Source organism: Rhinichthys klamathensis, unplaced genomic scaffold (assembly GCF_029890125.1).
Source record: "Rhinichthys klamathensis goyatoka isolate OS25496 unplaced genomic scaffold, OSU_Roscu_1.1 h1tg000019l_1, whole genome shotgun sequence".
NCBI lineage: Eukaryota > Metazoa > Chordata > Actinopteri > Cypriniformes > Leuciscidae > Rhinichthys > Rhinichthys klamathensis.
Window position 1 is genome coordinate 6,533,917 of NW_026606570.1, and position 27,810 is coordinate 6,561,726.

The following is a 27,810-nucleotide window of genomic DNA, read 5'->3' on the forward strand; positions in this document are numbered from 1 at the left end:
AATGTGGCTAGTGGTTTTCCAAAGTTACTAGCCACACAGCATTTTTACTAGCCACATTTTTGTTGTTGTGAAATTACCTGATTAAAGTTGACTATGGCGTGCTAAAATTTACTTGAACTAGATTTACAACCCTTTTAAATGTAAAACCACTGTACACACGCAAATCAAGACTAGGTATAACAATACAGGTCATTATCATTAGCTCTGATAAGGTTGTGTGTAAAGCTCCTTTAAAGCTCCTATAAAACCATGTATTAAGATGAAGACATAGCTTCTTGCATAATAAAAGTGGTGCATGGATGTAGAAGATTAATAAAAAAATATAAAAAAATAAACTGAAAAAACCTTTAGCATTAGAAACACTGTCTGTTTAAATATCAGAATCAGAATTACTTTATTGAGCCCCGATGGGAAATTCTTTGTTACAAGTTGCGTTTTCTGTGTCTTTGCACAGCAGAAACGTGTCTGACTGGTGTCTGCTGGTAACGTACATGGAGGGCTATCTCGGGATTCTGGCGTTGCAGCATAGACGGCAAAATAGGCTATAAGAATATTTCGTTCTGTATTGACAGGTGCAATATTTGATTTTTTTTTAAATTATATCTGCATTTGCCAAAACCTATGGACTTTCAAACATAAAAATGCCATTTATTAATATGTGTTCGTGTCAACATGACATATTTTCCTATTCTATTTAGCCTGGAAACGCTTCCAACAGGCTTGCGTGTCGCGTGGGAAATAGGCGTCGGTTTTTTTTCTAGCATGCACGCGTTTTCGGCGCGGCTCGAGACGCGCGTCACGCAGGCAGTGTGCAAGTTCTAACCTGTTAACATGGGAGCCGAAATAAAAACGGACACACCACGCAGCGGAGACGCGCACGCCACGCAGCCAGTGCGCTTCAGATGCCTTTTGAAAAGACTACAATTATTCAACCCGCCAAAGTGGCTAGTTGAAGTGACTGTGTTACCCGCCACGAGCAAAATCCACCCGCATTTGGCGGGTTGGCGGGTGTTAATGTCAAGCCCTGGTTAGTGGAGAATTCATCCTCCAGCAATCCCATCATTCCTGTTCTTCAGGCTATGTGTGGAAAAGTGCAGTCCTCCAAGCTAAACACATGGTTAGTGAAAAACCCAGGATCTTCACACAGGACTGCCTGAGAGAGGGCTTCCTGAATGAGGGGAAATTTACAGAACACAGTCCAAACTCACTCTCTGCGTGGCAACGGACATGTAGTGAGAGAGGAAAGAGAAAGAAATGACACATTAAAATGATTTCCCCATTGCCTCTGTGTGTTGTGTGTACACTATACTCAGTGATCTGACAGAACTGTCGATACTTACTGACTGCAATAATCTATCTATCTATCTATTTATCTATCTATCTATCTATCTATCTATCTATCTATCTATCTATCTATCTATCTATCTATCTATCTATCTATCTATCTATCTATCTATCTATCTATCTATCTATCTATCTATCTATCTATCTATCTATCTATCTATCTGTCTATCTATCTATCTATCTATCTATCTAGATAGATAGATAGATAGATAGATAGATAGATAGATATCTCTATAGCTTTATTTCTACAGAAACTATTCTAATAGTTTTATTTTTAGTTAATAATAACAATGTACAATTTGAGCTAAAGGATGAAATATAATATTTGAGTGTATACTCAGCAGATAAAAAAGCTCATATGACACAATCAATAAATATTTCTAAAATGCAGTGCATGTGTGTTTATAAGTGGAGTGCATTCACAGTAAACATGCAGTGAATCATTCTGCATCAGACCCAGTCCTGTCAGTGAACATAAAAAACTGCATCTCCTAGGAACATATTTTCCACAATATTTAAACTAATTGTTTCTTTCCTTCCTTCTTTTCTCTTTGTTTTGGAGACGTTGGATGTTATATTAACAGTAGAAATCTCTACACAGAGGACAAAGCTCCACTCTAGGTGTGATCCCATGGGAATTGCCACAATCCTTGTGCATATATGCAGTGGATTTGTTGCTCTGTGGATCTTGTGCCTGCAGGATATTACTGTAAAAAGTAACAGCCTCACAACAGGATTGTTGAAAGCCTGCAGCTGGGTCTATGTTGTTACCAATTCCAGTTTTATTAGGCAGATTAAGAGAGAAGACAATGTTCCTAACATAAAAACCCATTCCCACCATGTATAGTGTACACTTTTTTTTTTTTTTTAAACAAAATTACTTTGTTGCTTTTAACTCTACCAGACCACTACATGAACCACGCACGCACTCCTGTGCTGGTACTTCCTGACCTTGTCAGTGGTTTGGTTCAGCTTACTTCAATAAAGATGAATGTCTATTTTCGTTCCATTATCTCATGCTAATTTACTTCAAGGAAAATTAGGAGGAAAATGACATTCAGAAATGAGATTAGAAATTGTCCTGAAACTGTTCATATAGTCGTGGTCAAAAGTTTACATACCCCTAAAATGTTAATTATTTTAACAAACTAAGAGGGATCATACAAAATGCAAGTTATTTTTATTTAGTACTATCCTGAATAAGATATTTTACATAAAAGATGTTTACATATAAGACAACAAATTGCTGAATTGCATAAAAAAAGACCCCATTCAAAAGTTGAAATACCCTTGATTCTAAATCTCATGCATGATTAGAATTAGGCCTATGTCATTTCTGCAGACGTTTACACAGTGGCAGACTCTTAAGGGAGATCCATTGCCTGTTCTGAAATAGAAACCTCAACAACCACTCCCTCGTCCCACTGTCTGTTCAGCACTGAGTCAAGAGTCAAAGCATGGAGAGTGAATGCAGCGTTCGCAGTGCGCTGTGTGCTCACGCTGCCGTACGAAATCTGCGTTAGTGGATATTCACTCTTCCACTCCAGCATCCCTGCAACTTTCGCCATGAGTTTGCTTCACTTCTCAACCCTTCTGGGTAGGTCATCACTTTTCCTAATGGAAAATCTGTAATTGTTTGTTTGCATGCTTCTGCAAGTTTTATTTGTTGCTTCAACGTGGACTTGTTCGTTGCTGAATTGACTTGTTGTAGGCTACATCTATCTCAGACATAGCTATTATATCTGGGATATTATAACATAGCCTATTATAACAGAGCGAGTTAACTCTCATTAAGACGTTAGTCTAGTGTTTATCTGATGTTAGGCTATGTCATCCTCAGCAGTCGCTCTTCTGACGCGGGCTCAGACGCAGCTTTTGCGCGGCTCGTGCAGTTTTGACGCGGACAGCTGCGGCTACACGTCTGATCCCGCTTATGCTGCCTGGACCATCAACGAGGAAGGTATGAGAAGGGTCCAAGCACTTTTATATGTAGGCTACTGGTTTGCCAATTATTCTTTTTCTGCCCCAAGTGTATCAGAGACCGCAACTTGTAGAAATCTCAAACTTAAAGGGACAGTTCATCCAGAAATGAAAATTGTCATTAATCACTCACCCTCATGTCGTTCCAAACCCGTAAGACTTTCGTTCTTCTTCAGAACACAAATGAAGATCTTTTTGATGAAATCTGAAAGCTTTCTGTCTCTCCATTGATAGCTATGAAATACTACTTTGACACTTCAAAAAGTTCATAAAGAGATCGTAAAACTAATCCATATGAAGTCCAACATTTTCTGAAGAATCACAATTGCTTTATATGATGAACAGATTGAATTTATCCTTTTATTCACATAAACATTCATCAACTTATGCAGCACGTTTGAGCTTTTGCAAGAACCAATGAGGTTCATTCTCGTGTGTAACGCAGCATGTTTGAGCTTCTGCAAAAACCAATGAGCTTCAAGAGGTTTGTTTTCACATTTGATTCCTGCTTCCTGCTTAGCTACTGTTTGGACGCTCTTGCTTACTGCTCCGCACTCTGCTCTTGAGCTTCTGTTTATGTTCACAGATCAATGTTTATATGTGAATAAAAGCCTAAATTAAACCTGTTCATCATATAAGCGATTGAGTCTCTTCTGAAAATTTGACCTAAATCACTCAATTAATATGGATTAGTTTTACAATCTCTTCATGAACTTTTTGAAGCGTCAAAGTGGTAGTTGCGTAGCTGTCAATGGAGGGACAGAAAGCTCTCAGATTTCGTCAAAACGATCTTTGTGTTCCGAAGGTGAACGAAAGTCTTATGGTTTGGAACGACATTAGGGTGAGTAATTAATGACAGAATGTTAATTTTTGGGTGAACTATCCCTTTAAGATTTTTCCAAAATCATTAGGCTAAAAAAAAAACAGCCTTAAAGTCACTGTGAATTAAAAATGTACAGTTGTTGTTGTTTTTTGACAATTGTTGTTGATAAATGAAATTAATTATCTGTGCACATAATTAAAATGCATGTGCCCTTGTAATCTTTAATCAAAATAACTTCCCCTTCCTCTTGCAAGGACATCTCTTCTCTTTGATGATGTGTTTACATGCGTGAGGTCGGGACTAGTGCTTAATTTGTAAACTATGAGGTCCCGGAACAATGGTGGGATGGATCCGGCAAGTTAGTGGGGTAGGGAAAGGTAACGGAACATATGCACAATCAGTTGGGTTTCCATACAACTATTTTAATGCCAATTTTGAAAATGCGCATATCCTGAAAAGAAACACTTGACATGCGAATAAACTCTCAGAATTAAAGGGATAGTTCACTCAAAAATGAAAATTCTGTCAGAATTTATTCACCCACAACTTGAGGGTGTGTAAATGATGACAGAATTTTCATTTTTAGGTGAACTATCCCTTTAACATACATTTAATGTACTAGACGCCATTTTATCTTGACGCCAAGTTTTGTTTTAGTTTAAATGCACAATAGAAACTGTTTATTCGGATACAGATGAAGTGTTGTGACCATTTGTGCATGTAGAACACCATGGCATGTATTAGGCCCAGCAAAAAGTTGGCACACAATAAGAGGTACCGAGATAATGTAGAGGAAATGCGCAGATTCACATTTTCTAGTCGAATATTCAGAAAAGAGCATACCACATGCAAGCATATAAAACTTGTCACACATCGTTCCAAGACCCTCATGACAAAAATATTTTTGATATAACAAGGCGTTTTGAAGATGTAAATCAATTAAACAGTCTGGCGTTGCCCATTTTGACTAACTGACCTTTATCTGACCACCATAGACAACAAGACATTCTGAATCTGAGGATGCATGCCAATTTGTTTTAAAATCTTTAGCTACAACTAAAACCTTAAAAACAGTTTGATCAAGGAAAATTCTAATTGACATGTCTTCTTCGTGGCAAGTGCTTAACCAAGCCATGAAAAATAAATTGTGCAAATAAACAAAAATGACTATCAGCAGCCAATCAAATTTCAGATATCAAGTTTAAAAAATCACATTTTTGGCTATAAATACGGAGCATCTCTTCATGACCACTGGTAACATGGATTCCTGGTTTCATGTGCACCCTGTATACTTTAATTTATGTTATAACTGGTTAAGGAATGTGATTGAATTGAAATGCATCATTATACTGTATATACAGGACTTGTAAAAAATTGCTGCCCTACTTTCTTCAGAGTTTAAAGGGATAGTTCACCCAAAAATTCTGTCATTAATTACTGTAACGCAGTTCAGATGTTATGGGAAGAAGGAGGCGGGAACCGGCAAACATTCAACAATATTTAATAACATAAAATAAAACAAATACAAAACGAAAGTAAAAGACAGCAGCCCCTCACCGACGACTGCTGTTACATATAATATAACATAACACAACATAAGTTCAGGCCTGTTCCTCTCTCGATCTCCACTGTCGTCACTCCTCCTTTTATGCTTCCGCTCCTCCGTGAGAGATATGAGACCGGTGCGTCGCGCAGGTGTCGCTCATTAGTAATCACGGCACCGGCCTCGCGCCGTTCTCCCACGGCCCTCGACCTCGTCCTGCTCGCCACAATTACTCACCCTCATGTCATTCCAATCCCATAAGACCTTCGTTCATCTTCGGAACACAAATGAAGATATTTTTGATGAAATCCGAGACCTTTCTGACCTCTCCATAGACAGCAACGCAACGGCCACTTTCAAGGCCCAGAAAGGTAGTAAAGACATATTTAAAATAGTTAATGTAACTCAAATTCTTCATTAAAGTCCAAAAAAGTATTCTCGTCGCTTCATAACATTAAGGTTAAACCCCTGGAGTCACATGGACTATTTTAACGATGTCTACAACTTTTCTGGGTCTTGAAAGTAGCCGTTGCGTTGCTGTCTATGGAGAGGTCAGAAAGGTCTCGGATTTCATCAAAAATATCTTCATTTGTGTTCCGAACATGAACGAAGGTGTTATGGGTTTGGAACGACATGAGGGTGAGTAATTAATGACAGAATTTTCATTTTGGGGTGATCTAACCCTTTACGGCTTGATGGTTGTAATCTGCACTTCATTGAGTGAGCCTGCTCTACATGACAGGGCATTATCTGATCTCTGTTCATTGGAACTAAGGATTTTAAGGATTATTAATAGGCTTTTATGATGCACACTGGCCAGAGATGTTTCACAGATTATGCGTGCTATAACTCTTCTCAGTCCACCATCTCGCAAGAGACACGTTGCAGGACAGCTGTCATGCTATACATTTTTTCTTGCATGATACTTGTCTTTGTACCTTAATATTATTGTACTTTAAGCACAATTAGCACTTTCTATAACTGTTTGTGCTCTGTTCTAAAAAATAAGCTTTGTTATCATTGCTTAAATTTTGTTTCTGTCCTCTGCCAAAAACTATGATGGCTGGTGAACAACTGGATGGGCTCAGCTGTTGTGGGGAAAACAGAGGAGATGCTTTAGAATGACTGTTGACCGAAGTATGATGAAAGAAGTGTAGTCTAGTGAACATACCGTGGGCAGTTGTCTGGTGTCTCCTGCTTTTGGAGTGAGTTTTTCCCCACAGGTCAATAAAACAAGACTGGGCAACAAATGTGTGTCTCTGTTTGGTTTCCTAGACAACACTTTGTACTGGAAACACAGCAGAGACAGACGTCTTAGTTTTAGGAAAATGAAGGAACTTTACTAAATTTTTAATGAATGAATTCAGACGATGATCTATTTGCCATATAACTTTTGTGTTATTTAAAAAAAAAAGATGTAGACCTGTGTTACTGTGTATCAGTGTGCCCACTCTTTGCTATGATTATAGAAAACAATATCATTAAATAATACCATTTAGAGCATTAATCATATTCATTTATAAAATGTACAGGCAGCCAAAAACTATAAATGTAAGAAAACATTTCTAGAAGGAGTTGAGATGGAAATTATGAGAAAAAACTGAATCTGGGGATCTGCTAACCTTGTTTCTCCAGCCATTTTCAGCAGCTGTAGAAATCATTTAGGTATTTGAAGATGTCCAGGAGACATTCACAGAGTTCATCTAAACATGTAATCCTTTTTCTTAAGAATCAGAAGGAGGTGGGCTACTTCCAGCCATTGAATAACAGCTGCTGCAGTGAGTTTTGAGTGTGTAGCGAGAATTGCACTTTATCCTTTATTTGTTTCTTCACTAAATGCCTCTCTCATGTTGACCCCCCCATGCAGAATCATTTCCCCACTACTTATAATTACCACTAGAAATGCTATCGCTGCATATTTTGTTACTTTGATGGATAGTATTTTCTCACCATAGAATGGATAAATAATATGCCTAAAGTATACTTTGGTTTTTAAGCGAACACTAGGTTAATCCCAAAGTATTTTTCTTTTTTTTATGTAAAGGGTATGCATAGTGTGTGATTTCATCATCAGGATGCTTGAATTAAGATGGCGACCTGTTTTACAGTAGAAAAAGAAACAGGAGATGGAACAACACCAATATATTTCCACAAAATGGGAACTAATTTCAATTGACCTTACAAAAGACATGACTTCACTATTTTAAACACCTACCTCAGAAGCTGATGTCATGGCTAAAGAAGTGGGACATTAACAATTGGTATTTGCTCAAGGATTAAATATATGAAATCCCAAAAGAGGGACAAACCAAAGTGTAGACATTTTGTGTGTTTTTGCAAGAGGTCATAAAGAGAGAGCAAAAAAGGCATTGTTTTCATCTGGCACCTGGAATGAATCACCATGAGAACATCTGGAGCTATCAGAGATCACTGAAGCTAACGGCAGCAAACACTTTTACATCATGTCGAGGTTTGATGCAGATTAAACAAGAGGAAATTGGATACATAATACAACGTACAGTATATGATTACTTTATTTCTGACAGCTAATAATTCTTCTTTTAAAAGTGAACGTAACCTATTTCTGTGCTCTAAACAGTCGCTTTGTTAAATTCAGAAGACTAAATGGACTGTTAAATTACCACTTGAGTCTCCCATAAGTCTTCGTTTGCTGTGATTGCATGCACTTTATTTTGGAGAACCTGATACGGATCACACCTGTTTTTTGACACACAGTTTAAAATGGTGAAACAGTCGCCCATTCATTTTAATTACGTTTTTAAGAGGTTTCTGTTCATTACTGATGACCCTGTGAGACCCTGGATCATTAGATTGATTTGACTTCCAGGATCTGAAAATCCAGATTCATTGTTTTATCCTGCAATGAAAATAACATAACTCAATGTAAACTGAATGTTACATTTTGGAAGTGTTTCTATTCTGTTCTTAGACTTATGCATACATCTCTGTTCTCAACAATATTGAAATTATGACTCTTCTGTTTTTTTTTCAGGTCGCTTCATCACAGCAGATTCGTCATCTTTTGGTGAGAAAGAAAAGTATGTCCTGGTCAGCCCAGAGCTGGAGCTCAGAGACTGGAGCTGTATGCGGTTGGTCTATCAGATCTCAGGCTCAGGCTCTCTTCAACTGCATTTGCGACCCGAGGGCGAGAACTTTGACTACGTGTTATGGACGGCGGAGAAACCCTCAGACAGTTGGCTCATTGCCAGCGTGGACCTCCGTAATATGTCTGAGGCTTACCAGGTATCTGCCTGACGTGGCACAGTCACTACTGTGTTTGAATGCAAAGGAAGGAAACGAGGGGGTAGTGTATGTGACATAATGTAGTCGAGACTATTCATAGTTTGCTAGAGGACCTTAGCTTAAAAGAGAGTTTGAGAGGAGCTGAGTGAACAAAAGAGCCCTTTGTAAATACTACAGTGGATACGTCTCTCCCTTGATCAGACAAGCACTTGTACTATTTTACTACACTAATAGTAATTCTGTGTTTTTGGGAATTACATTTGGAAAGATAGACTGAGCGTAATACTTGCCGTTTATAAACAAAGGAATATAAATTGACTTTGTTTAATAACAAGTGTAATGAATTATGACTGGAAAGAAAGTGGATCTATTATGCTAGTTTTGACTTGAGATGTGTGATGTAAACCTTCTGATGTTATATTTACTCTAAAATTAGACTGTGTGTAAAACTGAAGCTGTGTTTGATTTATGATCACTGAAAGACTGTGAAGAGGTTATGTCCTGTCATAATGAGTTAGATAAAGATTGTTTTATAAGTTTTGGATAATAAAATAAAAAATTTTTGTCTGTTGAATTGATAGCAATCGGTGCATTTTAACTGTTGCTGCCCAAACTGTTTAATTTCTCTTTGTTTATTACTTTTTGACTTTTACTTTTAGCTATTATTTGAGGCTAAACCCAGCAGAGGAATGGGAAATAGCGTTGCTGTTTTTGAAATACACATCATCCCTGGATACTGTATAGGTAAGTCTTCAGATTTTATACTCTTAACCAGTACAAAGGACCACAGCATTCATGATGCTTTAAAAATCCAAACTTTTTGCAGGAACACCATGTTATGCTAATTAAGTAGTTTTATTTTTTTTGTCACGCCCTACTTTGAAAGTAGAAAAACTTCTGCACCCCCCTTAGTGTAATTTGATCTGATTTAATAATAAATGATGCTTACAACTGAAACAAAAGCATGAAGCATAAAATTATCACAATTATGTTAAATTTTTTTAATTGAAAAACTTCTGTAACATTAATTTTCTGCAATTAGTTCCAGCTTTATATTTTGAGTAATATATCAATGTCCAAACCCATTTGATTTTATTCCTGAAAGGTATGAGGGACGAGAGGATGATGATTGTAGCTGTTAACTCAAAAAACAAGTACCATAACGTCTCAGTTATGTATGGTAACCCTCGTTCCCTGAAGGAGGGAACGGAGGTGTACGTCGTGACCGACGAATAGGAATCTCACTAGAGAGGCCAATCTACTTCGAGTGAAACTAAATGAGCCAATTCACATTGCCAATTCACATTGCCGTTATTTGTATCAGATGTTCAGCCACGCAGCGCGGGTATATAATGAGCAGCAGGTGCGATTGCACTTCAGTTTTTTGCTGAGGAGCTGATGAGCTGGCTGCCCAGCACATATGGGATCCCCGCAGGGACACATATATGGGACGCAGCCCAGACCGGGTTCTCAAGGATTCAACGGATAAAGGCCTGGCGCCGGACGCTCCACCACGTCCGGGCCGAGGGTGTTGGAGGACTCAACAGGTTTTTCACTCTGGAGCAATAAGGGTGCACAATAGGGTGCAGGAAGCCGACAGAGCCGGGCCTCTCATTGCTTCTACCCGTTTAGGGGGAGAACACGGGCGGAGAGCCACGTGCCAGCGCCCTTGTACTTGGTAAGCCAAGGCGATGGCGTCCACTATCCAGTGGGCCATCCTCTGCTTGGAGACAGCCTTTTCCTTCTGCCGGCCCCCGTAACAGAGAAAGAGCTGGTCTGAGGTCCTTAGACTTTGAGTTCTGTCCACGTACAGACGCAGAGTGCGAACGGGACAGAGCAAAGCCAGGGCTGGGTCTGCCTCCTCCAGGGGCAGCGCTTGCAGGTTCACCACCTGGTCCCTGAAGGGAGTGGTAGGAACCTTGGGCACATAGCCAGGCCGGGGTTTCAGTACAACATGGTTGTCACCTGGCGCATACTCTAGGCACGATTCGTCGACCGAAAATGCCTGCAGGTCCCCTACCCTCTTGATAGAGGCCAGTGCAACCAGCAGCAAAGTCTTCATGGATAGAAGCTTTAAGTCTGCTGATTGCAAAGGCTCAAAGGGAGCCTCCTGGAGTGCTCGAAACACCAGGGAAAGGTCCCAAGAGGGTATGGAGGGGGGTTGAGGAGGATTTAACCATCTCGCCCCCCTAAGGAACCTTACGACCAGGTCGTGCTTTCCTACTGTTTTGCCATCTATGTGGTCGTGATATGCTGAAATAGCGGCAGCATGTACTTTGAGGGTGAAGGGGGACGGCCTTCGCTCCAACCCTTGCTGCAAGAAGGAAAGCACGGACCCTATCGAGCATCTTCGGGGGTCCTCTCGGCGAACAGGTTCCACTTCAAGGCATACGCATGTCTCGTAGATGGCGCCCGCGCAGAAGTGATGGTTTTAATTACCTCTGGGGGTAAGTCACTTAGAACCTCCACCTCCCGTTCAGGGACCACACATGGAGTTTCCAGAGGTCCGGACGCGGGTGCCATAGGGTGCCCCGTCTCTGAGTCAGAAGGTCCTTCCTCAGAGGAATGGGCCAGAGAGGGACTGTTACAAGGAGCATGAGTTCTGGGAACCAGGTCTGGGTGGGCAAAATAGGGAGCAACCAGAAGGACCTGCTCCTCGTCCTCCCTGACTTTGCACAGTGTCTGTGCAAGTAGGCTCACTGGGGGAAATGCATATTTGCGAGGGCCACGTACCAGCTGTGTGCCAGTACGTCCTTGCAGAGTGTTCCATCAGTCAGGGAGTAAAACAGCTGGCAGTGGGAGGTCTCTCTCCAGATCAGCTGAACCACCTGGGGGTGGAATCGCCATTCTCCCGGGAGCACAGCTCGTGATAGCTCGTCGGCCACACGCTTGAGCACTCCGGGGACATAGATGGCCCGAAGCGACCTGTGATGCTTCTGACTCCAGAGGAGGAGATGGCGGGCGAGTTGCGACATGCGACGGGAGCATAGACCACCTTGTCGGTCGATGTACTCAACGGTCGCAGTGTAGTCCGAACGGACCAGCACGTCCCTGCCCTGTAGCAGCCTCTTTAAGCGGCTCAGAGCGAGACATACTGCTAGCAACTCGAGGCAGTTGATGTGCCAAAGCAGTTGGGGGCCCGTCCACACCCCTGACACTGCATGCCCGTTGTACGTGGCACCCCAGCCAGGTGGCAGAGGCATCTGTGAACAACACTGCATGCCTGGACACCTGTTCCAAGGGCACTCCTGCCCTCAGGAACGAAGGGTCTGACCATGGGCTGAAGGTCTGGCGGCATGCCGGTGTGATTGTCACCCGGTGAGTGCCGTGATGCCACGCCCACCTCGGGACTCGGCCGTGAAGCCAGTGCTGAAGCTGTCTCATATGGAGCAGCCCGAGCGGTGTTACCGCTGCTGCCGCTGCCATATGCCCCAGGAGTCTCTGAAAAAATTTCAGTGGGACCGCTGTCCTGCCTTTGAACGTATTCAAGCAGTTCCGCACCGACTGAGTGCGTTCCTCTGTGAGGCGCGCTGTCTGTGCGTCCGAATCCAACTCCATACCGAGAAAAGAGATCCTCTGCACGGGGGAGAGTTTGCTCTTTTCCCAGTTGACCTGAAGTCCCAACTGGCTGAGGTGCCTGAGCACGAGGTCCCTGTGTTCGCATAACTGATCTCGAGAGTGTGCTAGTATGAGCCAGTCGTCGAGATAGTTGAGGATGCGAACGCCCGGTTCTCTCTTGGGAACAAGGCCCCCTCCGTGACTTTCGTGAAGACACAGGGAGACAGGGACAGCCCGAAGGGCAGGACCTTGTACTGATATGCTCCACCCTCGAACGTAAAGCGCAGAAAAGGCCTGTGTCGAGGAAGAATCAAGACATGAAAGTACGCATCCTTCAGGTCGATCGCTGCAAACCAATCTCAGGGACGGATGCATTCGAAAATGCGTTTCTGCGCGAGCATTTTGAACGGTAGCTTGTGGAGACTCTGATTCACAACTCGCAGGTCCAAGATTGGTCGTAACCCACCGCTTTTCTTGGGTACAATGAAATAGGGACTGTAGTACCCTGACCTCATATCCCCTGGAGGGACCGGCTCTATCGCGTCCTTCACCAGTAGGACTGCGATCTCCGCTCGCAAGACATGGGCATCGGCTGCTCTCACTGTAGTGGAGTGGATGGCCCGAAACTTGGGGTGACGCCAGGTGAACTGAATCGCATAGCCGAGCCTGATGGTCCGAATGAGCCAGCGAGATGGACTGGGGAGCGCTAACCAGGCTTCTAGAGACCGTACAAGCGGGACCAAAGGGACCGTAGGCGTACCCGCAGTGGGGCAGCGAGGTGGAACGCAGGGACACGGCTCGGGAGGCTCTCTCTGGGAGGCGGCCCGTAGCGGGGTCTGAGTGTGCGGTGCAACACTTACCTGGTTCCACAGGGCAGGAGGCTGCTTGGATGCGTTCTCGAACTGCACGCTGCTGCCCGCTGATGGGGTGAAGGCAGCAGCTGACCATCGTGGCAGGATATGTTTAATCGCCTCAGTCTGCTTTTGTACAGCCGAGAACTGCGGGACAAAGTTCTTGACTGTGTCACCGAAGAGGACGGTCTGGGAGTTAAGGAACCTGACTTTGTCGGTCTCCCTCATGTCAGCCAGACACAACCAGAGATGGCGTTCCTGGACCACCATAGTGAACATCGCACAACCCACTGACCGCGCGGTGACCTTCGTCGCAAGAAGCACGAGGTCCGTTGCGACACTAAGTTCTTGGAGAACTCTTGGATCATGACCACCCTCGTGCAGGTCCTTCAACAACACCATGGCGTGCATGGCAGAGGCGGCTTCCCCACATGCCTTGTAAGCCTTACCGGTTAAGTCCGACGAGTGCTTACAGGCCCGGGAAGGGAGACACAGCTCTCCACGCCAAGTAGAGTTAGGGCACAGTTGCATAGCAACGGCCCGCTCCACTGGTGGGATGCGCATGTAACCCTTAGCCGCCCCGCCATCAAGGGTGGTGAGGGAGGAGGAGCCACCGGGACAGTTTCTGGCAGTAAAAGGTGCCATCCACGTCCCAGTGAACTCCTCATGCACCTCCGGGAAGAAAGGCACCTGGGTGGATTGCTGAGAACCAGCGCGCGCCACCCTGAGATACCAATCGTCCAGCCTCGGGGTGTCGGGACACGGTGGAGGGGGGGCCTGGGAAAGCATGGCCCTCATCTCAGGGTCCGACTCGGGTACAGCTGCCACACCCGAAGGGGGCAGCGACGCCGAATTGTCATCTGCAAAGAAGTCTGACCCATCCTCCGATGCAGCGATCGACATCTGTTCATCGTGGAGAGCGCCGTAGGAAACTACTGGTACACACCTCGTGGATGGTCCAGCACGTTCCGTTGGCGGCTCTACTGGCTGCGGAGCGCGGGAGGGATGGTTCCTAGGGGTTGGTTCCCCGAAGGAAGCGCGCTCACCGCAATCCTTAGGTCACCTGCACCACTGCCTAAAGTAACCCTCTGTGGAGTATTAGATCGTGGCAGAGGCGCAGGGACTCCGCCCCTTTGCAGGAACGAGAGTCTCGACCATAGCTCAGAGATGGTCATCTTCCCACAATAGGTATATGACTCATCCACGAACACTGCATCAGCATGTTCAATGGTCGCAGCGAACACAGACAGGGAAGTTTGCAGCCTGTCGTGCGCTGTCTCTCTCTCGCGGCGATCTTACCAGCCATAAGAACGGCCTTTCAGCGCTCTTGGCGCACCAGCTGTAAAAACAGCCTTTTTGTTTTGCTCAGTTTACAAACAACACAAACACAAAAAGACAGAAAGAGAGAGACAGAAAGAAGTCGACCACACTGCCGCGCTGTATCGCCCACACCAGACGTGAGAGATCCTCCTGGAGAGCTTGCTAGTTTAATTTAAACAGCTTCACTGAAGAGAACAGCATTGAAACGCTCGGCTCCGAAGCAAAAAGCTGAAGTGCAATCGCACCTGCTGCTCATTATATACCCCTGCTGTGTGGCTGAACAGTAGATGCAAATGATTGCACGCCAATGTGCATTCGCTCGTTTAGTTTCACTCAAAAGTAGATTGGCCTCTCTAGCGAGATTCCTATTCGTCGGTCATGATGTACGCCGAGAGTGACCGACTGATAGGGAACAGCAGTCGATAACATTTATGTGCTACATTCCAAGTCTTCTGATTTCATTTCATTGCATTTTGTTAAAAAAAGAATGAAATAGTTATTTGTTAAAACCCCTTGCAAGAACATCTGAAAATAAGACACTGCACACAAACCTCATTGGTTAGCAGGGTTGATTTGAATGTACCTTGCTATACCACCACTCTTGACTCTTTGTGCTAATGCAGTTATACAGTGTACTTACCTAGAAAGTACTGGCTAATATAAGGTAAGTACATGGGTTAGGGGTAGGTTTAGGGGTAGGTTCAGGGTTAGTACCTAGTTATTACCCAGTAATTATAGTTACTATAATAAGTACATAGTAAGTACATGGGAAACAGGACTGTAAAAGGAAGCGTTACCTACATTCCTTCCCATGTTAATAATAATCTTTAATTTCTGTTTAGAGTGCAACTTTGAGGAACATCACTTGTGTGGCTACAGCAATCAGTGGAATCCCAATGTGAACTGGTATGTGGGTGGGAGTTTGGCCCGGGACCCTCAGTCAAACCTTCCAGATGACCACACCATGAACAATGAAAGAGGTAATAATACAGACTGACAGAATAGCTCCACTGCACACTTGGTCAAGAGCTGGAATGAATCAAACCAGGCTCTCCAACAAGACAATAGCTTTTTTCAACCCACAATTCTCTTGGTTTGGAGCTTGCTTTACTCTTTTACCCTGAGGAATGTCCTTTGTGAATCAATTCTTTGTTTATTCTTTCCACTCTGAACTAGGTCACTACATGTATGTGGACTCAATTTATGCTAAAAGGTTCCAAGAGGTGGCCAAGTTGGTGTCACCAATGACTACCAGTTCAATGGCAGGATGCTTGTCCTTTTACTACCAACGGGACCAAGCCATTGGGAATTTCTTCTCAGTCTTCACTAAGGACCAGCTGGGCCACTATGAAGAGATATGGAGACCTGATGTGTATGCAACCTCAAATTGGAAGTTAGTGCAAGTGGATATAAAGGCACCACATCCTCTAGAGGTCAGTGAAGTTTTTATGTATCACTGCTTTGCGAGACACAGTATGGTGACATTAGACAAAAACACCACTTTAAATATAAACTATATGGCAACAGAATAGAAAAAATAAATTTTCAAATATGCATGCGTTTTAAGGTGCATTTAGTGCATTTAGTTTCCATCAAAAAATAAAAATCCATTTTTTTTTTTTTACTGTTGTTAATTTAAAATAATCTCTTATAAAGTAAAATTAAACACAACAGGTATTTCAGCCTGCGATAAATCCTTTTTTCTTCACATCTTTTTGCTCATGTTCTGCACTACAGGTCAAAGCAAATGCATGAATGCACTACAGAACATTCACATGTTGACACTATCCATATGTAAGCTTTCTACTTAATATATATTACAAGTTTTAACTACCCAAAACATACTAAAGCCATTTGCAAATACACTATCATGGCTTAAGAGCTGTAGTTCCCACATGTATACGCAAGAACACTATCCTAACAAGACGTGCACCTATTTATAAAAGGGGCCTATTGCACGGTTGACATATATAAGATGTTGTGCAGACTTTGTCATGTTATAGATGGCAAGTTTAAGTCAAACAATTATGAATTAATCTTCTAGGAAGGGTTCTTTACACCCTCTATATAAATATATTTTGAACTCCAGTAGATGAATGGCTAACACTTTTGCAATAATTTTCAATAATAGATTAGCACATTTTTGTTAATGTACATTCAGTTAGTAATGAATGTCACTAACTTAGACTAATATTCATATTATGACATTCGTAACTAATTGGAATATATACTGTCGTTCAAAAGTTTGGGGTAGGTATGATTTTTAAATATTTTGCTGAATTTTCAGCAGCCAGTACTTTAGTCTTCAGTCTCACATGGCCTTTCAGTATTATTGTTTTGAATGTTATTGTTTTTCTATTATTGTTGAAAGCAGTTGCTTTTTTTCAATATTCTTTGAATAGAAATATATATATATGTATGTGTATAGTCTTTACCGACCAATTTAATGCATTCATGGAGTATACATTTTTGCCGAAAACCCCTGAAAAACCTCACTGACTCTTTACTGTTCAAACGTTTGGGGTCAGTAAGTGTTTTAAAGATATATATTTTCTGTAACCACCAAATCAAATATAAATAGTTTAACTGAAAACTGACCATTGCTTTGATTATGAACTGTAATAATGGTAATAGATACCTTTTGTAATTTTTTAAATATAGTTCAAAGGTTGATCTATTTCAAACCATACATAACATCATCTCTGTACTGGGGAAAATGGGAGTGTTTATTTTGCATCTGTAGGAATAGTATAAACATGAAGTGAAGAGCTAGCGCTGTGGCTGCCATGTTTGAGTGTGAGCAGCCAACTCTGGGAGACAATGTAAATAATGAGAGTGAGAGTGTGTGTGGAGTCTGGAGATTCTCTCCAGCAGATGAGTTCACCGTCTGAAGTGTTACTAATACGAATGCATCACTCTTTGAACCTTGTAGTGTTTTTAAAAATTTGCTTTTACACTGAGTTACAAACTAAATCCATTTAAAACTTTTTTCAGTTTTCAAAATGAATTAATCATTTTGGGGACTAATTGTTCCCTTCATGTTGGGTACTTCATTTGTCTGATTTAGATTGATTGGTGTATTTGGATTACTAGGTGGTGTTTGAGGTGGCGTTCAACAGTGCCCGTGGTGGATATGTTGCTCTGGATGACATTTCTTTCTCATCAGAGTTTTGCCACACAGAGACAGGTCAGTGCAGTTCTGTTGGATAATAAGCCCTAAACGGTAACACTTTACTTGAAAGGGTGTGCATAAGACTGACATTGCACTTTCATAATGAATATGAAGGAGGGTTTAGCATGTTTATGACAACTGTCATTAAGTGTCATTTGCTCAATTATGACATTTTTAATGCAAATATGACATTGTTTGAGATGTCTTTGTTATGACAACTTGACATTACCCAATACATCATAACCTGTCAGTGTCTTGGTAATGGCAATTTGACATTATAACGAACATGCTATGCAACACAGCAATTGCCCAAGTATGGATGAATCAGCCTTGATTCAACAACAACAGCAAATTGTACATCAGCATATTTCGGTTCTGTGAAACATAGCAAAACCAGTGTTACTCACGTATCGAGCAGAAACAAAGCAACCGATTTTCAGGCCTTCCTACTCTCTAACGTCTCTCCAGCTCTAGAAAGCTTTTCCAATATTAACGCGGGTCTCAGCCCTTGCCTGATCGTAACCCTTCTTCTTCCAATTGTATTCCTCTGACCTTTTACCTCTTTGGTAATATCTCAGCCATCTCTCTTTCTATAGTCTTTCTACAAAATTTCCCACTTGCTCACTCCCCCCCCCATCATGAGCATATGCACCCCCATTTCTGATTGGCTGCAAAAGTTTTTTGGTGCTCAGTCTGATCGCTCAATCCATTTAGTTTTTTGTTCTCCTATTTACACAGCCAGAAAATATTCATGGTGTTGATTTCAGTTTTCAAACAACATTTCTCAGAAATCACTTACTTTAACCCTTAAATGCATGAATGTTTTGCCAATCATTATTACATATTCTGTTTTTTTTTTACACTAATATTTGATTGCGTTCAGTACTTGCTCTGTAGTAAATCGCTGAGCCATTCCAAGTTTAGCTGATGATACTTCCTATTCTTTTGTTTTCTGCCTGCGGTAACTATGAGTGAAACGTCACTTCATCATTGTGTATCAGACATTGTCACCTTGTGGAGTAAAGGTGAATTGCACTTATTCAGTAATCAGAGATTTAATTATTGTTGTGCAGAAAAAATATACTGTACTTACATTGTTACACACCTCGGGTCATTAGCAACCCTATAATATTTACAAAAAATGGATGGAAAAACGCATTCCTTTAGAATTTTTTTTTCTTGTTATATTGTTTATAATTAATTGATTGATGAATACTAAGAAGGTTGGTGTCTAACTTTAAAACATTTATGAGGAAGAGGGTAGTGAATGACCGTCCCGGGTCACTAAAGATCCAAAGTATGTGTTTAAGGGTTAATACTTGGGTTCAACTGGACTAAAGGTTCCTCATGGTAAAAGACCTTTTTGATTTGATTTTCTCTCATATCATCGAATGACAACAAAAAACACCATTGCACTTACTTGAAGACATGCTTATTGCTATGCACTGGAAAATCCTGATATATGAGGTCTACATGTATTAGAAAAGTTGAGATAATTTTCAACAATCTAATGCCAATTCGTAGCTATTTTACGTTTTGGCGAATTGGTGGCTTATTCGTACAATCTAATTTTTACGGTTTGTATGATCTGCGTACGCCCTACTGACGGTTATGTTTAGGGGTGAACATTCATGTTTTTTTTTTTAAATTGAAGTGTACGTTTTCGTACGATTCACATTGTACGAATTCATACGAAATCGCCACCTCGTAAAATAGTTCCGCTTTCCTGTGAGATCAGGTTGTAATTTGATCTAACATGTAGGCCAACTTCTTTTAAAATATTTCTGATTTATGTAGCTAATGAGAATTGATTAAATGAACACATATTATGAGATTTAAAAAAACGTATTTATGTGTTTCAGTGAATCAATAATTTGTCAGTAATTGTTGAATAAGTGAAAGGATGGCATTTAGGATAAAAAAAAACCCTTGAATAAAGCTGCCTTTATGTTCAAAATAAACGTCTTACCTTTACAAAAATGTTGCTCCACCAATATGCAATAACTAGAAATATATTTTTTTCACCATCATATAGTTTGGGATAGAAAGTAGTCATATTTTTTTCAGAGGGGCCTTCAGTACCCTACAACCTAAAACAGCCCACAAGTGGCTGTAAGGGAATTTTCTTGTTGTTGTCCTGTTATAGCAACCACGTCGACTTTCCCTTTAGTCAGCAGTTTACATGCATTTTACAGAAAGTCTGTGCATGTGGGAGATGCTCATGAAGTGAGTCTGTTTCATGTGACTCGTGTTTCAGAGCCAGCGTTTGACCCTGCTGTTGCAAACTGTGACTTTGAGGAGGGGCTGTGTCAGTATTATCAGGAACAGACCGGAGGTTCAGTGTGGAACATGGTCTCTGTGAAACCAAATGTTTACCGCATGGGTGATCACACCACAGGCACTGGTGCGGAAGTGAGACTGTTTTTTTCATAAAATCACCAAATTTGTGACATATCATATATTTACATTTACTAGCAATATTATATTTTTATGCACATTTAAATTTAATTGTTTGCTTCTGCTTCATGCATATTTAATTTTAATTGACCAGTACTCATAATAAATGACTATTAATATGAACAAAGAACCATATGACTATTTATTTAAAATGTTTATGTCTCTTATGTCTGTCCATTATATCCACAGGGTCTTTTCTGCTGACCAACACTCGTTATCCCTCTCGTCCAGGGTATGTGGGTCGTCTTTTTGGACCGTCCCTGCCAGGGAACCACAAATACTGCCTCAGGTTCTACTATGCCTTGCATGGGTTCATGAAATTAGATAATGCCCTGGCTCTCTATATCTATGATGAAAACAACGTAGCTCAGGAGAAACTCTGGACCGTGTCTGAGAGGTCTAGAGATGTTTGGACAGAGGTGGAAGTCACCTACTTAAAGCCCATGTCTACTAAGGTAAGTGTAAAAGGAATGGGTTGTAAATATGTGTTTCTTCAAGACTGGGTTATGTTGATGATCATGGCTGCTTTTCATTTTTTTATATACACCTCCGTTCCAAATTTTAGGGTCAGTAAAATAAAAAGAAATAAAAAAAATTAATACTTTTATTCCACAAGGATGCATTAAATTTGTCAGTAAAAGTAAAAGTGACAGTAAATACATGTATAATGTTACAAAATATTTCTATTTTAATAAGCACATCTGTTTTCAACATTGATAATAATAAGAAATGTTTCTTGAACACCAAATCAGCATATAGTATTAGAATGATTTCTGATGGATCATGTGAAAATTCAGTTTTGCCATATGATTCGATTACTTGATTTTTTACTTGAGTAATTGATTACTTGACAATTACTATATATATATATATATATATATATATATATATATATACACTACCGTTCAAAAGTTTGGGGTCAGTGAGAATTTTATTTTTATTTTTTGGAGGAAATAAATCAATACTTTTATTTATCAAGGACAGTAAAGACATTTATAATGTTACAAAAGATTCTATTTCAAACAAATGCTGTTCAAATGCTGTTCAAATGCTGTTCTATTCATCAAAGAATCATAAAAAAAACTAAAAAAAAACTGTACAACTGACAGACGAACAACTGTTTCAACATTGATAATAATAATAAATGTTTCTTGAGCATCAAATCCTCATAATATACTGATTTGTGAGGGATCATTTGACACTGAAGACACTGACACTGGTGATGCTAAAAATTCAGCTTTGATCACAGGAATAAATTACACTTTACTATATATTCACACAGAAAACAGCTGATTTACACTGGAATAATATTTAATACTATAACTGATTTTTGTTGTATTTTTAATCAAATAAGCGCAGCCATGGTTAGCAGAAGAGAATTATTTTTAAAGTATTTAAAACCGTACCGACCCCAAACTTTTGAACGGTAGTGTATATATATATAAATATATAAAAAGAGTTATTATGATTTGTAATATTTCACAATATCGCTGTTTTACTGTATTTTTTATCAAATAAATGCAGCCTTGGTGCGCATGAGAGACTTACTTAAAAAACAGTTGAACGGTTGTGTAAATTCTGTGATGATGAAACGCATGAAGGTTTAAGTGTTCTTCAGATTAGAGATGATAGAAGGATGTTGTCCTGAATGAAAAGTACAAATTCAGTTTTAATACTTTTTTATTTTAGTGAAGTATTTCCTTGTCACTTCCAAATGATAAGCCCTAACAAATCTTGTCCTGCACTTTGGGTCACCCCGTGTGTGAATTCCTGTTGTAATCTCAGGGATCTCAGTTCTGATAACATTGGTTTGGTTGTGCTTTGGCTCTGTGAGGATGCATATGGGGATCCTATAGGGATCCTATAGTGATCCTATTACTGCTCATAAAACATTCACTAGGCTACTAGGCTTAAGAGATATAATTAGTTTTGATGGAAATTGGAAAGTATCTCAAGCTGCCTAGCTAAAGACATTACTGTGCATACCCATTATAAATTCCAGCCCAGCGCTACAACAACCATAATAAAACACTTCACAATGCTTCACAATGAACTTATCTGTTAAATAAAATACCTTACTAATTCCACATTGCTTTTACATTTTAAAATCCCTGAGTCCTCGCCATCTCCAAAAAGCAAAGTTAATGTTGATTCTCGCTTTATTACGAGCTTTCGCGTTCTCTTTTTGCCAACAGACTTTCATGTAAAAAAACAAACAAAACGGTTAATTCCCCGGAGGTTTGAGATTTATCGTGCTCCATGTCAAGCTTTCTCTCTTGTTGTGACAACTAACCTATGCCACTTCCATGCATCAAAGTAGTCAGAGCAACTTTTCTCTATTTACAGATATGATGAGACGCACATATGCGAATTTCCAGCTAAAAAAACAACATCCCGATAGGTCTAAAATATAAACACTTATAATAGGCTTACCATAGTGAATCAGGGTAATACAAAACTTTGGGAGAAGGATTGATGATGTATTGATTCATTATTTAAATTTTGTTCATTTTTAACAAAATAAAAGTTAAATAGTGTACCTTTAATTAGTATTTAATTGACCATTTTTGCTTTGTTCTTGAGTAAAATGATGTGCTAAACAGGAGTTTAGGACTACTCAACTATGATAGCTTTATTTGTCATTATGTAACTTTTTATTAACTTTCCTTTAAGGTAGCATTTGTCAGCATCTGCAGAAACTTCTGGGACTGTGGACTTGTGTCTCTCGATGACATCTCAGTGACCCTTGGAGACTGTCGGGTTGCTACAGGTATTTCTACCCTTTTAACAGCGAAAAGCCCTATTCAGGTGGCAATTATGTTACATGGTTAAAGGTAATTCCAGCTTTTTATCCTTTTTCCTCCCACCATACACAAGGAATTTTAAAAACCATCCAAAAGAAAGTTTTTACTAGAATTTCTTTTAACCAATGCTTTATTGTGCTTTTCTTACAAACAAAGTAACCAGCATTAACACTGACAAATGTTCACTGACTTAATTGGAGGATATAACTGATGACGAATATAAAACGGATATACACAAGAGAAACAGATATAAAGACTATAATAAAAACTATAAAAAAAACTATAAATATAATGATAGAGATAGATGATTTACAGGCAGAAAGTGTCTGTTGAAATTAAGATAATTAAGGTGTCTATTAAAATAAAAGCAGGGGAAAAAAATGACCAGAAACAGATAAAACAAAACCAAAAAAAGAGAACCTGCATTTGCCTTGATCTACATCTTGGTATACTATCCTATCCTATAACTTTAGATCACTTAAAGGTGAACTAAGTAACTTTTTTACCTTAACCGAACAGCTTTGGAGTCATTGTAATGTTTATATTACTGATTTCGTGTTGAATGTTGGTCGTCTCGCACCCCCCTGGTGCCTGTGAGCCGCAAAACCACCCTTGCAACTTTGGGCCGGCGTGCCGCCGGCCTCAGTGTTAGGAAGTATCGTGTGATATCAGGTCTCGCGAGGTAACGAATTGCTTTACGGCAAAAAACAGATCTGATAAAACTCTGATAAAATGAGCATCAAACAGAAATAACCCGGCGCCGTATACATGTGGTGTTCGAGGCGCACATACAATACAGACTGCCGACAGTTAAACAGGGCGCGCGCAGCTCTTAAAGGGGCCATACCTTATTTCCACTCGTTACAGCGTCCATCCTACTGAACAGGTACCGGTGTACAGGGGGAGGGGATCCGGCCGTGAGTGCGAGCCATCTCTGCGTGAGTGCTATTCACGACAGTACAAGTGCTCCACAGCGACTCTAGGGGTTGCTGTTTGACAAAAACGGAATTCCTACTTAGTGCTGCTTTAAGTTTTAAGAATAGAAATCAAGAAATCAAGCTGTCATGAGTTCGGTTCCAGTACATAATAGTTGTAATCTTTGCTCTATTGATTAAGGCAGTGGATCGCTCCAAACTAACAATATCTATAAAATAGGACAACCATTGCTATTTTGACAAAGAATTAGGAGGAAACCAAGAACTAATGATAGTTTTCTTGGCAGATGCTAACCCAGAGAAGAAAGTCCTTTTTTGATTTAAAGTTAAAGTGACAGAGGAGGACATCATTAAGAAGGAAAATACATGGCTCAGGATCAATTGTCAGTTTCAAAAGTTGTGATAGAACAGCAGAGACTTTAACCCAGAAGTTGAAGATCGGTGGACATTCCCAGAATATATTATGGAGAAAGCTGCCAATTGCACCAGTGTTACATTTGTCACATACAGGGAAGGGAATAAGTTTCATTCTAAAACGTTTCAGTATAATATATTCTGTGGATTACATTGTAGTTGATCAGCTGGTGGGCAGGGATTTTGGATGAGACTGAAACATTTGACCAAATTGTTTTCCAATCAAAACTGTGATCCAGATATATCATACCATACATATCATGTAGATATTGAATTCGCTATAATTGGGCCAAATTCTTTAGAGGCTTTTAAAAGTTTGATTCCTGAAAATAGGACATCCTGCAATCTATGAGGAGCACAATATTTTTAATTTTTTACAAACGTCACTTAATAATTGTGGTGAAACATCCTCTAATGTTGGAAATTTTCAATTAATAAATCTATTTATCATGTATGTATTTCCACATGCTCATTTTAACGGAGAACAACTAAAGATACATTTAGGAATGCATTTTCATTCATAGAAGCATAAAGAAAAAGTTATGCTTGGTATTGGCTATTTCTTTTAATAATAAAACTGACGCATAAGGGTTAGTCTAGCACTGGTGTTTGACCCAGTTGTGTTGCTTTTATGGAAGTGAAACCCATGACTTGTAAAAGATTTAAGTAAGTGATTGTTCTATTAAAGGGTAAACTATATTACTTACAGGTTGCTTGGCAGAAGTTACTTGTCAGTTGTGAGCACGTTTTAAACAATGTGGCTTAAGAAATGGGCAAGGCGGTTCTTAAATATTCTGTTTATAGGCATATATTCCATGGTAATGGAGAACATCTGCCCTCACAAACATAGACATTAAATGGGCAGTGCCGGCTGCGGTGAATAGAAATAGACAAGCTTTTAACCATTTCACTTACGCATGTAATATGGCTGAACTTTACTATCCTAAAACAGGTCAACCTTTTTGTGCTCTGTTTAGGACCCTTAAATCCTCCTCCTGGACACTGTAACTTTGAAACTGGGGACTGTGGCTACACTCAGAAAAAGAAAGTTAAGAAAGGACATTGGTTGCGAATCAGGGGACAGACACCCACATCTTACACAGGACCCAAAGGGGACCACACCTTAGGGGTAGGTGAGTCAGATTTATACTTCAGCTTGAAATGCTTTATTAACTGCTGATGTCACGAGACAGCGCACACTAAGTCTTTCCTGCTCTGACTTCAAGGCTACTTCATGTACATTGAGGCATCTCACATGTTACCCAAGCAGTCAGCCCGACTGATGTCCACTGAGCTGAGGGGTTCGACCGGCCCTCAGTGTCTGATCTTCTTCTACCACATGCATGGCTCAGGCACTGGCACCCTGAGCGTCCTGCTGCATAAGGGGGACAAGGAGAGATTGCTTTGGACAAGACAAGGAGAACAAAGTGTGTCCTGGATGAAAGCCACAGTGGATTACGAGTGTTACACAAGGCATTGGGTTAGAAACACGCCCCTACTCCCTTTCTTGTTGAAAAATGTCTTTGAAAAACTTCTTTTATAATGTCCATATCAAAGCAACCATTTGATCACTGAGAAGATGGTGCTTGAAGTGCCAGGAAACTGACTGAAGGTCACTGTGTTACTTTTTTTGTACGAGAAATAAAGTAATGTGTCCCTAATTTTTTGCAGATTATATTTGAAGCCATTAGAGGATCTTCAGTAAGGAGTGACATTGCAATCGATGATATTGTGTTTAAAAAGGGACCATGCAAAGGTGAGTGAACAAAACTGTTTACCATAACGACAACACAACGTTTTTTAAATATATTTTTAAATGACTACCACGTCATAAAAAGGTCAAATTATCTGATAATTTAGGAGAGTTATTGACCTTGACACAGTCATGAGGGGCTGCATGGGTCCTCTCTATGATGTCATTTCCTGTTTGACATTTTTTTCCTGCATATTTCTGCATGTTGGTTGGACCACATGTAATAATAATAATTTTAATGATAATATGGTAAAATATTATGGCGAAAAATTATTTTAATAAAATTTTTTCTATATTAAGATATCAAGACTTGTTGTAGGTTGTATTACCCCCAAAAAAGATCAAGATGAAATTCAATGAAATATTAAAGAATAAAAAAAAAAAAAAAGTTTTATTAAGGTTTATTAAAAAAAAGGGTTTAACTGCATTTTTAGCTATTTTATATTTATAATTTGTATTTTATTTAATGATATTGTATATTATTAAACTTTTTATATTTTTGAATAAATTAATATATAGGATTAAAAAACATGTCACATCATGGCCCCACAAATTCTTGCTCTAAGATTTAATTCATACGAATGGTTACATAAATGTCTTCTTGTGTGCTGTAGTATGTGAATTCAAATACAAACCTGAAGGTTGAACAGGAAGTGTCAGTGATTCATGCATCGCCTCATCCTCAGATTTTTTTATTTGATGTATTACAGTAGGTTGTGTGAGGTCAGTTGACTGCACTGCAGGTGGGGGGATCAGATGGTTTCTTCAGTGAGGTTCTCATTGGAGTTTGTCTATGGAGGGATAACATACTGTTACTGTAGTTATCTGATTCTGTTTACTGAGGAAGCAGTAAAATGGGACCCTGTAAGAGACATGTTGTACTTATGTTTATACTGTGCATAACTCTTTCTTTCTCTCTTTCTCCAGATCCTGGAGACAGCGTCCCATACTCAGGCTTCTCTGAAAATTTTAATGAAATTGAGTACTAAGCGAGGCCCAGGCTGATATATTTTAATTTGTGTGTCACTGGGGACAGGGAGACTGGGAGAGAGAAAAGAACATTTGTTACCTAGACTCAACAGTGTTCTGCAGATTCTGGCCATGCATGACTACATGGAAAGACACACGTTTCATTGTTCCTTATTATAGGTGGTATGATGTGTCTATAGATCTTGATATAGTCTGATTTTTTTTAGCATTGAGACAGTTTGGAGACTGTCTTATTTTTGTGTTTTTTGTGTAGGGAATATCAGAACATACTTTTTATTTTTTTGTAATGGGTCGACATTGCTTAGCAGCATGCTGCTAGGTAGCAATTTTCAGTTTCTGTTTGCTGAGGTGAATGTTTTCTTATTTGTTTTTACACTGATCAGTGTCCAGAGTTAAAGCTTGTTTGGACTAATGACAAAGTGCAGGTCATGTGTTGTATACAGTACATTCTCACTCACAATGTTACATTAAACAACTTTTTAAAAATGAAAATGCCTTTGTCAGGTCTTCTATATTCCCATCAGAATCACAATACTGTTAACTCTTGCAATCTCCCATCAAAGCTTCAAGAAACACAAGAGAAGCTGTCCTCTGTAATTTTG

At 40.0% G+C, this 27,810-nt stretch overlaps 1 protein-coding gene across 3 annotated transcripts; it reads left to right on the forward strand.

Moving 5' to 3' along the window:
- Window positions 1–2,729: 2,729 nt before the first annotated feature.
- Window positions 2,730–27,278, forward strand: mamdc2a (MAM domain containing 2a). Of its 3 annotated transcripts, none has more exons than XM_056237417.1 (14): window positions 2,730–2,941; window positions 3,185–3,304; window positions 8,704–8,954; window positions 9,614–9,698; window positions 15,526–15,663; window positions 15,860–16,116; window positions 17,777–17,870; window positions 20,113–20,259; window positions 20,502–20,767; window positions 22,986–23,082; window positions 25,443–25,598; window positions 25,692–25,945; window positions 26,137–26,221; window positions 27,146–27,278. In XM_056237417.1, the coding sequence occupies exons 1-14, from the start codon at window positions 2,911–2,913 to the stop codon at window positions 27,205–27,207; spliced, it is 2,043 nt and encodes a 680-aa protein (XP_056093392.1). In that variant the 5' UTR covers window positions 2,730–2,910; the 3' UTR covers window positions 27,208–27,278. The 3 variants fall into 3 exon arrangements, with proteins under 3 accessions (XP_056093392.1, XP_056093399.1, XP_056093405.1); XM_056237424.1 differs by having other exon boundaries at window positions 3,188–3,304; XM_056237430.1 differs by lacking the exons at window positions 26,137–26,221; window positions 27,146–27,278 and having other exon boundaries at window positions 25,443–25,594; window positions 25,692–25,893.
- Window positions 27,279–27,810: the final 532 nt, after the last annotated feature.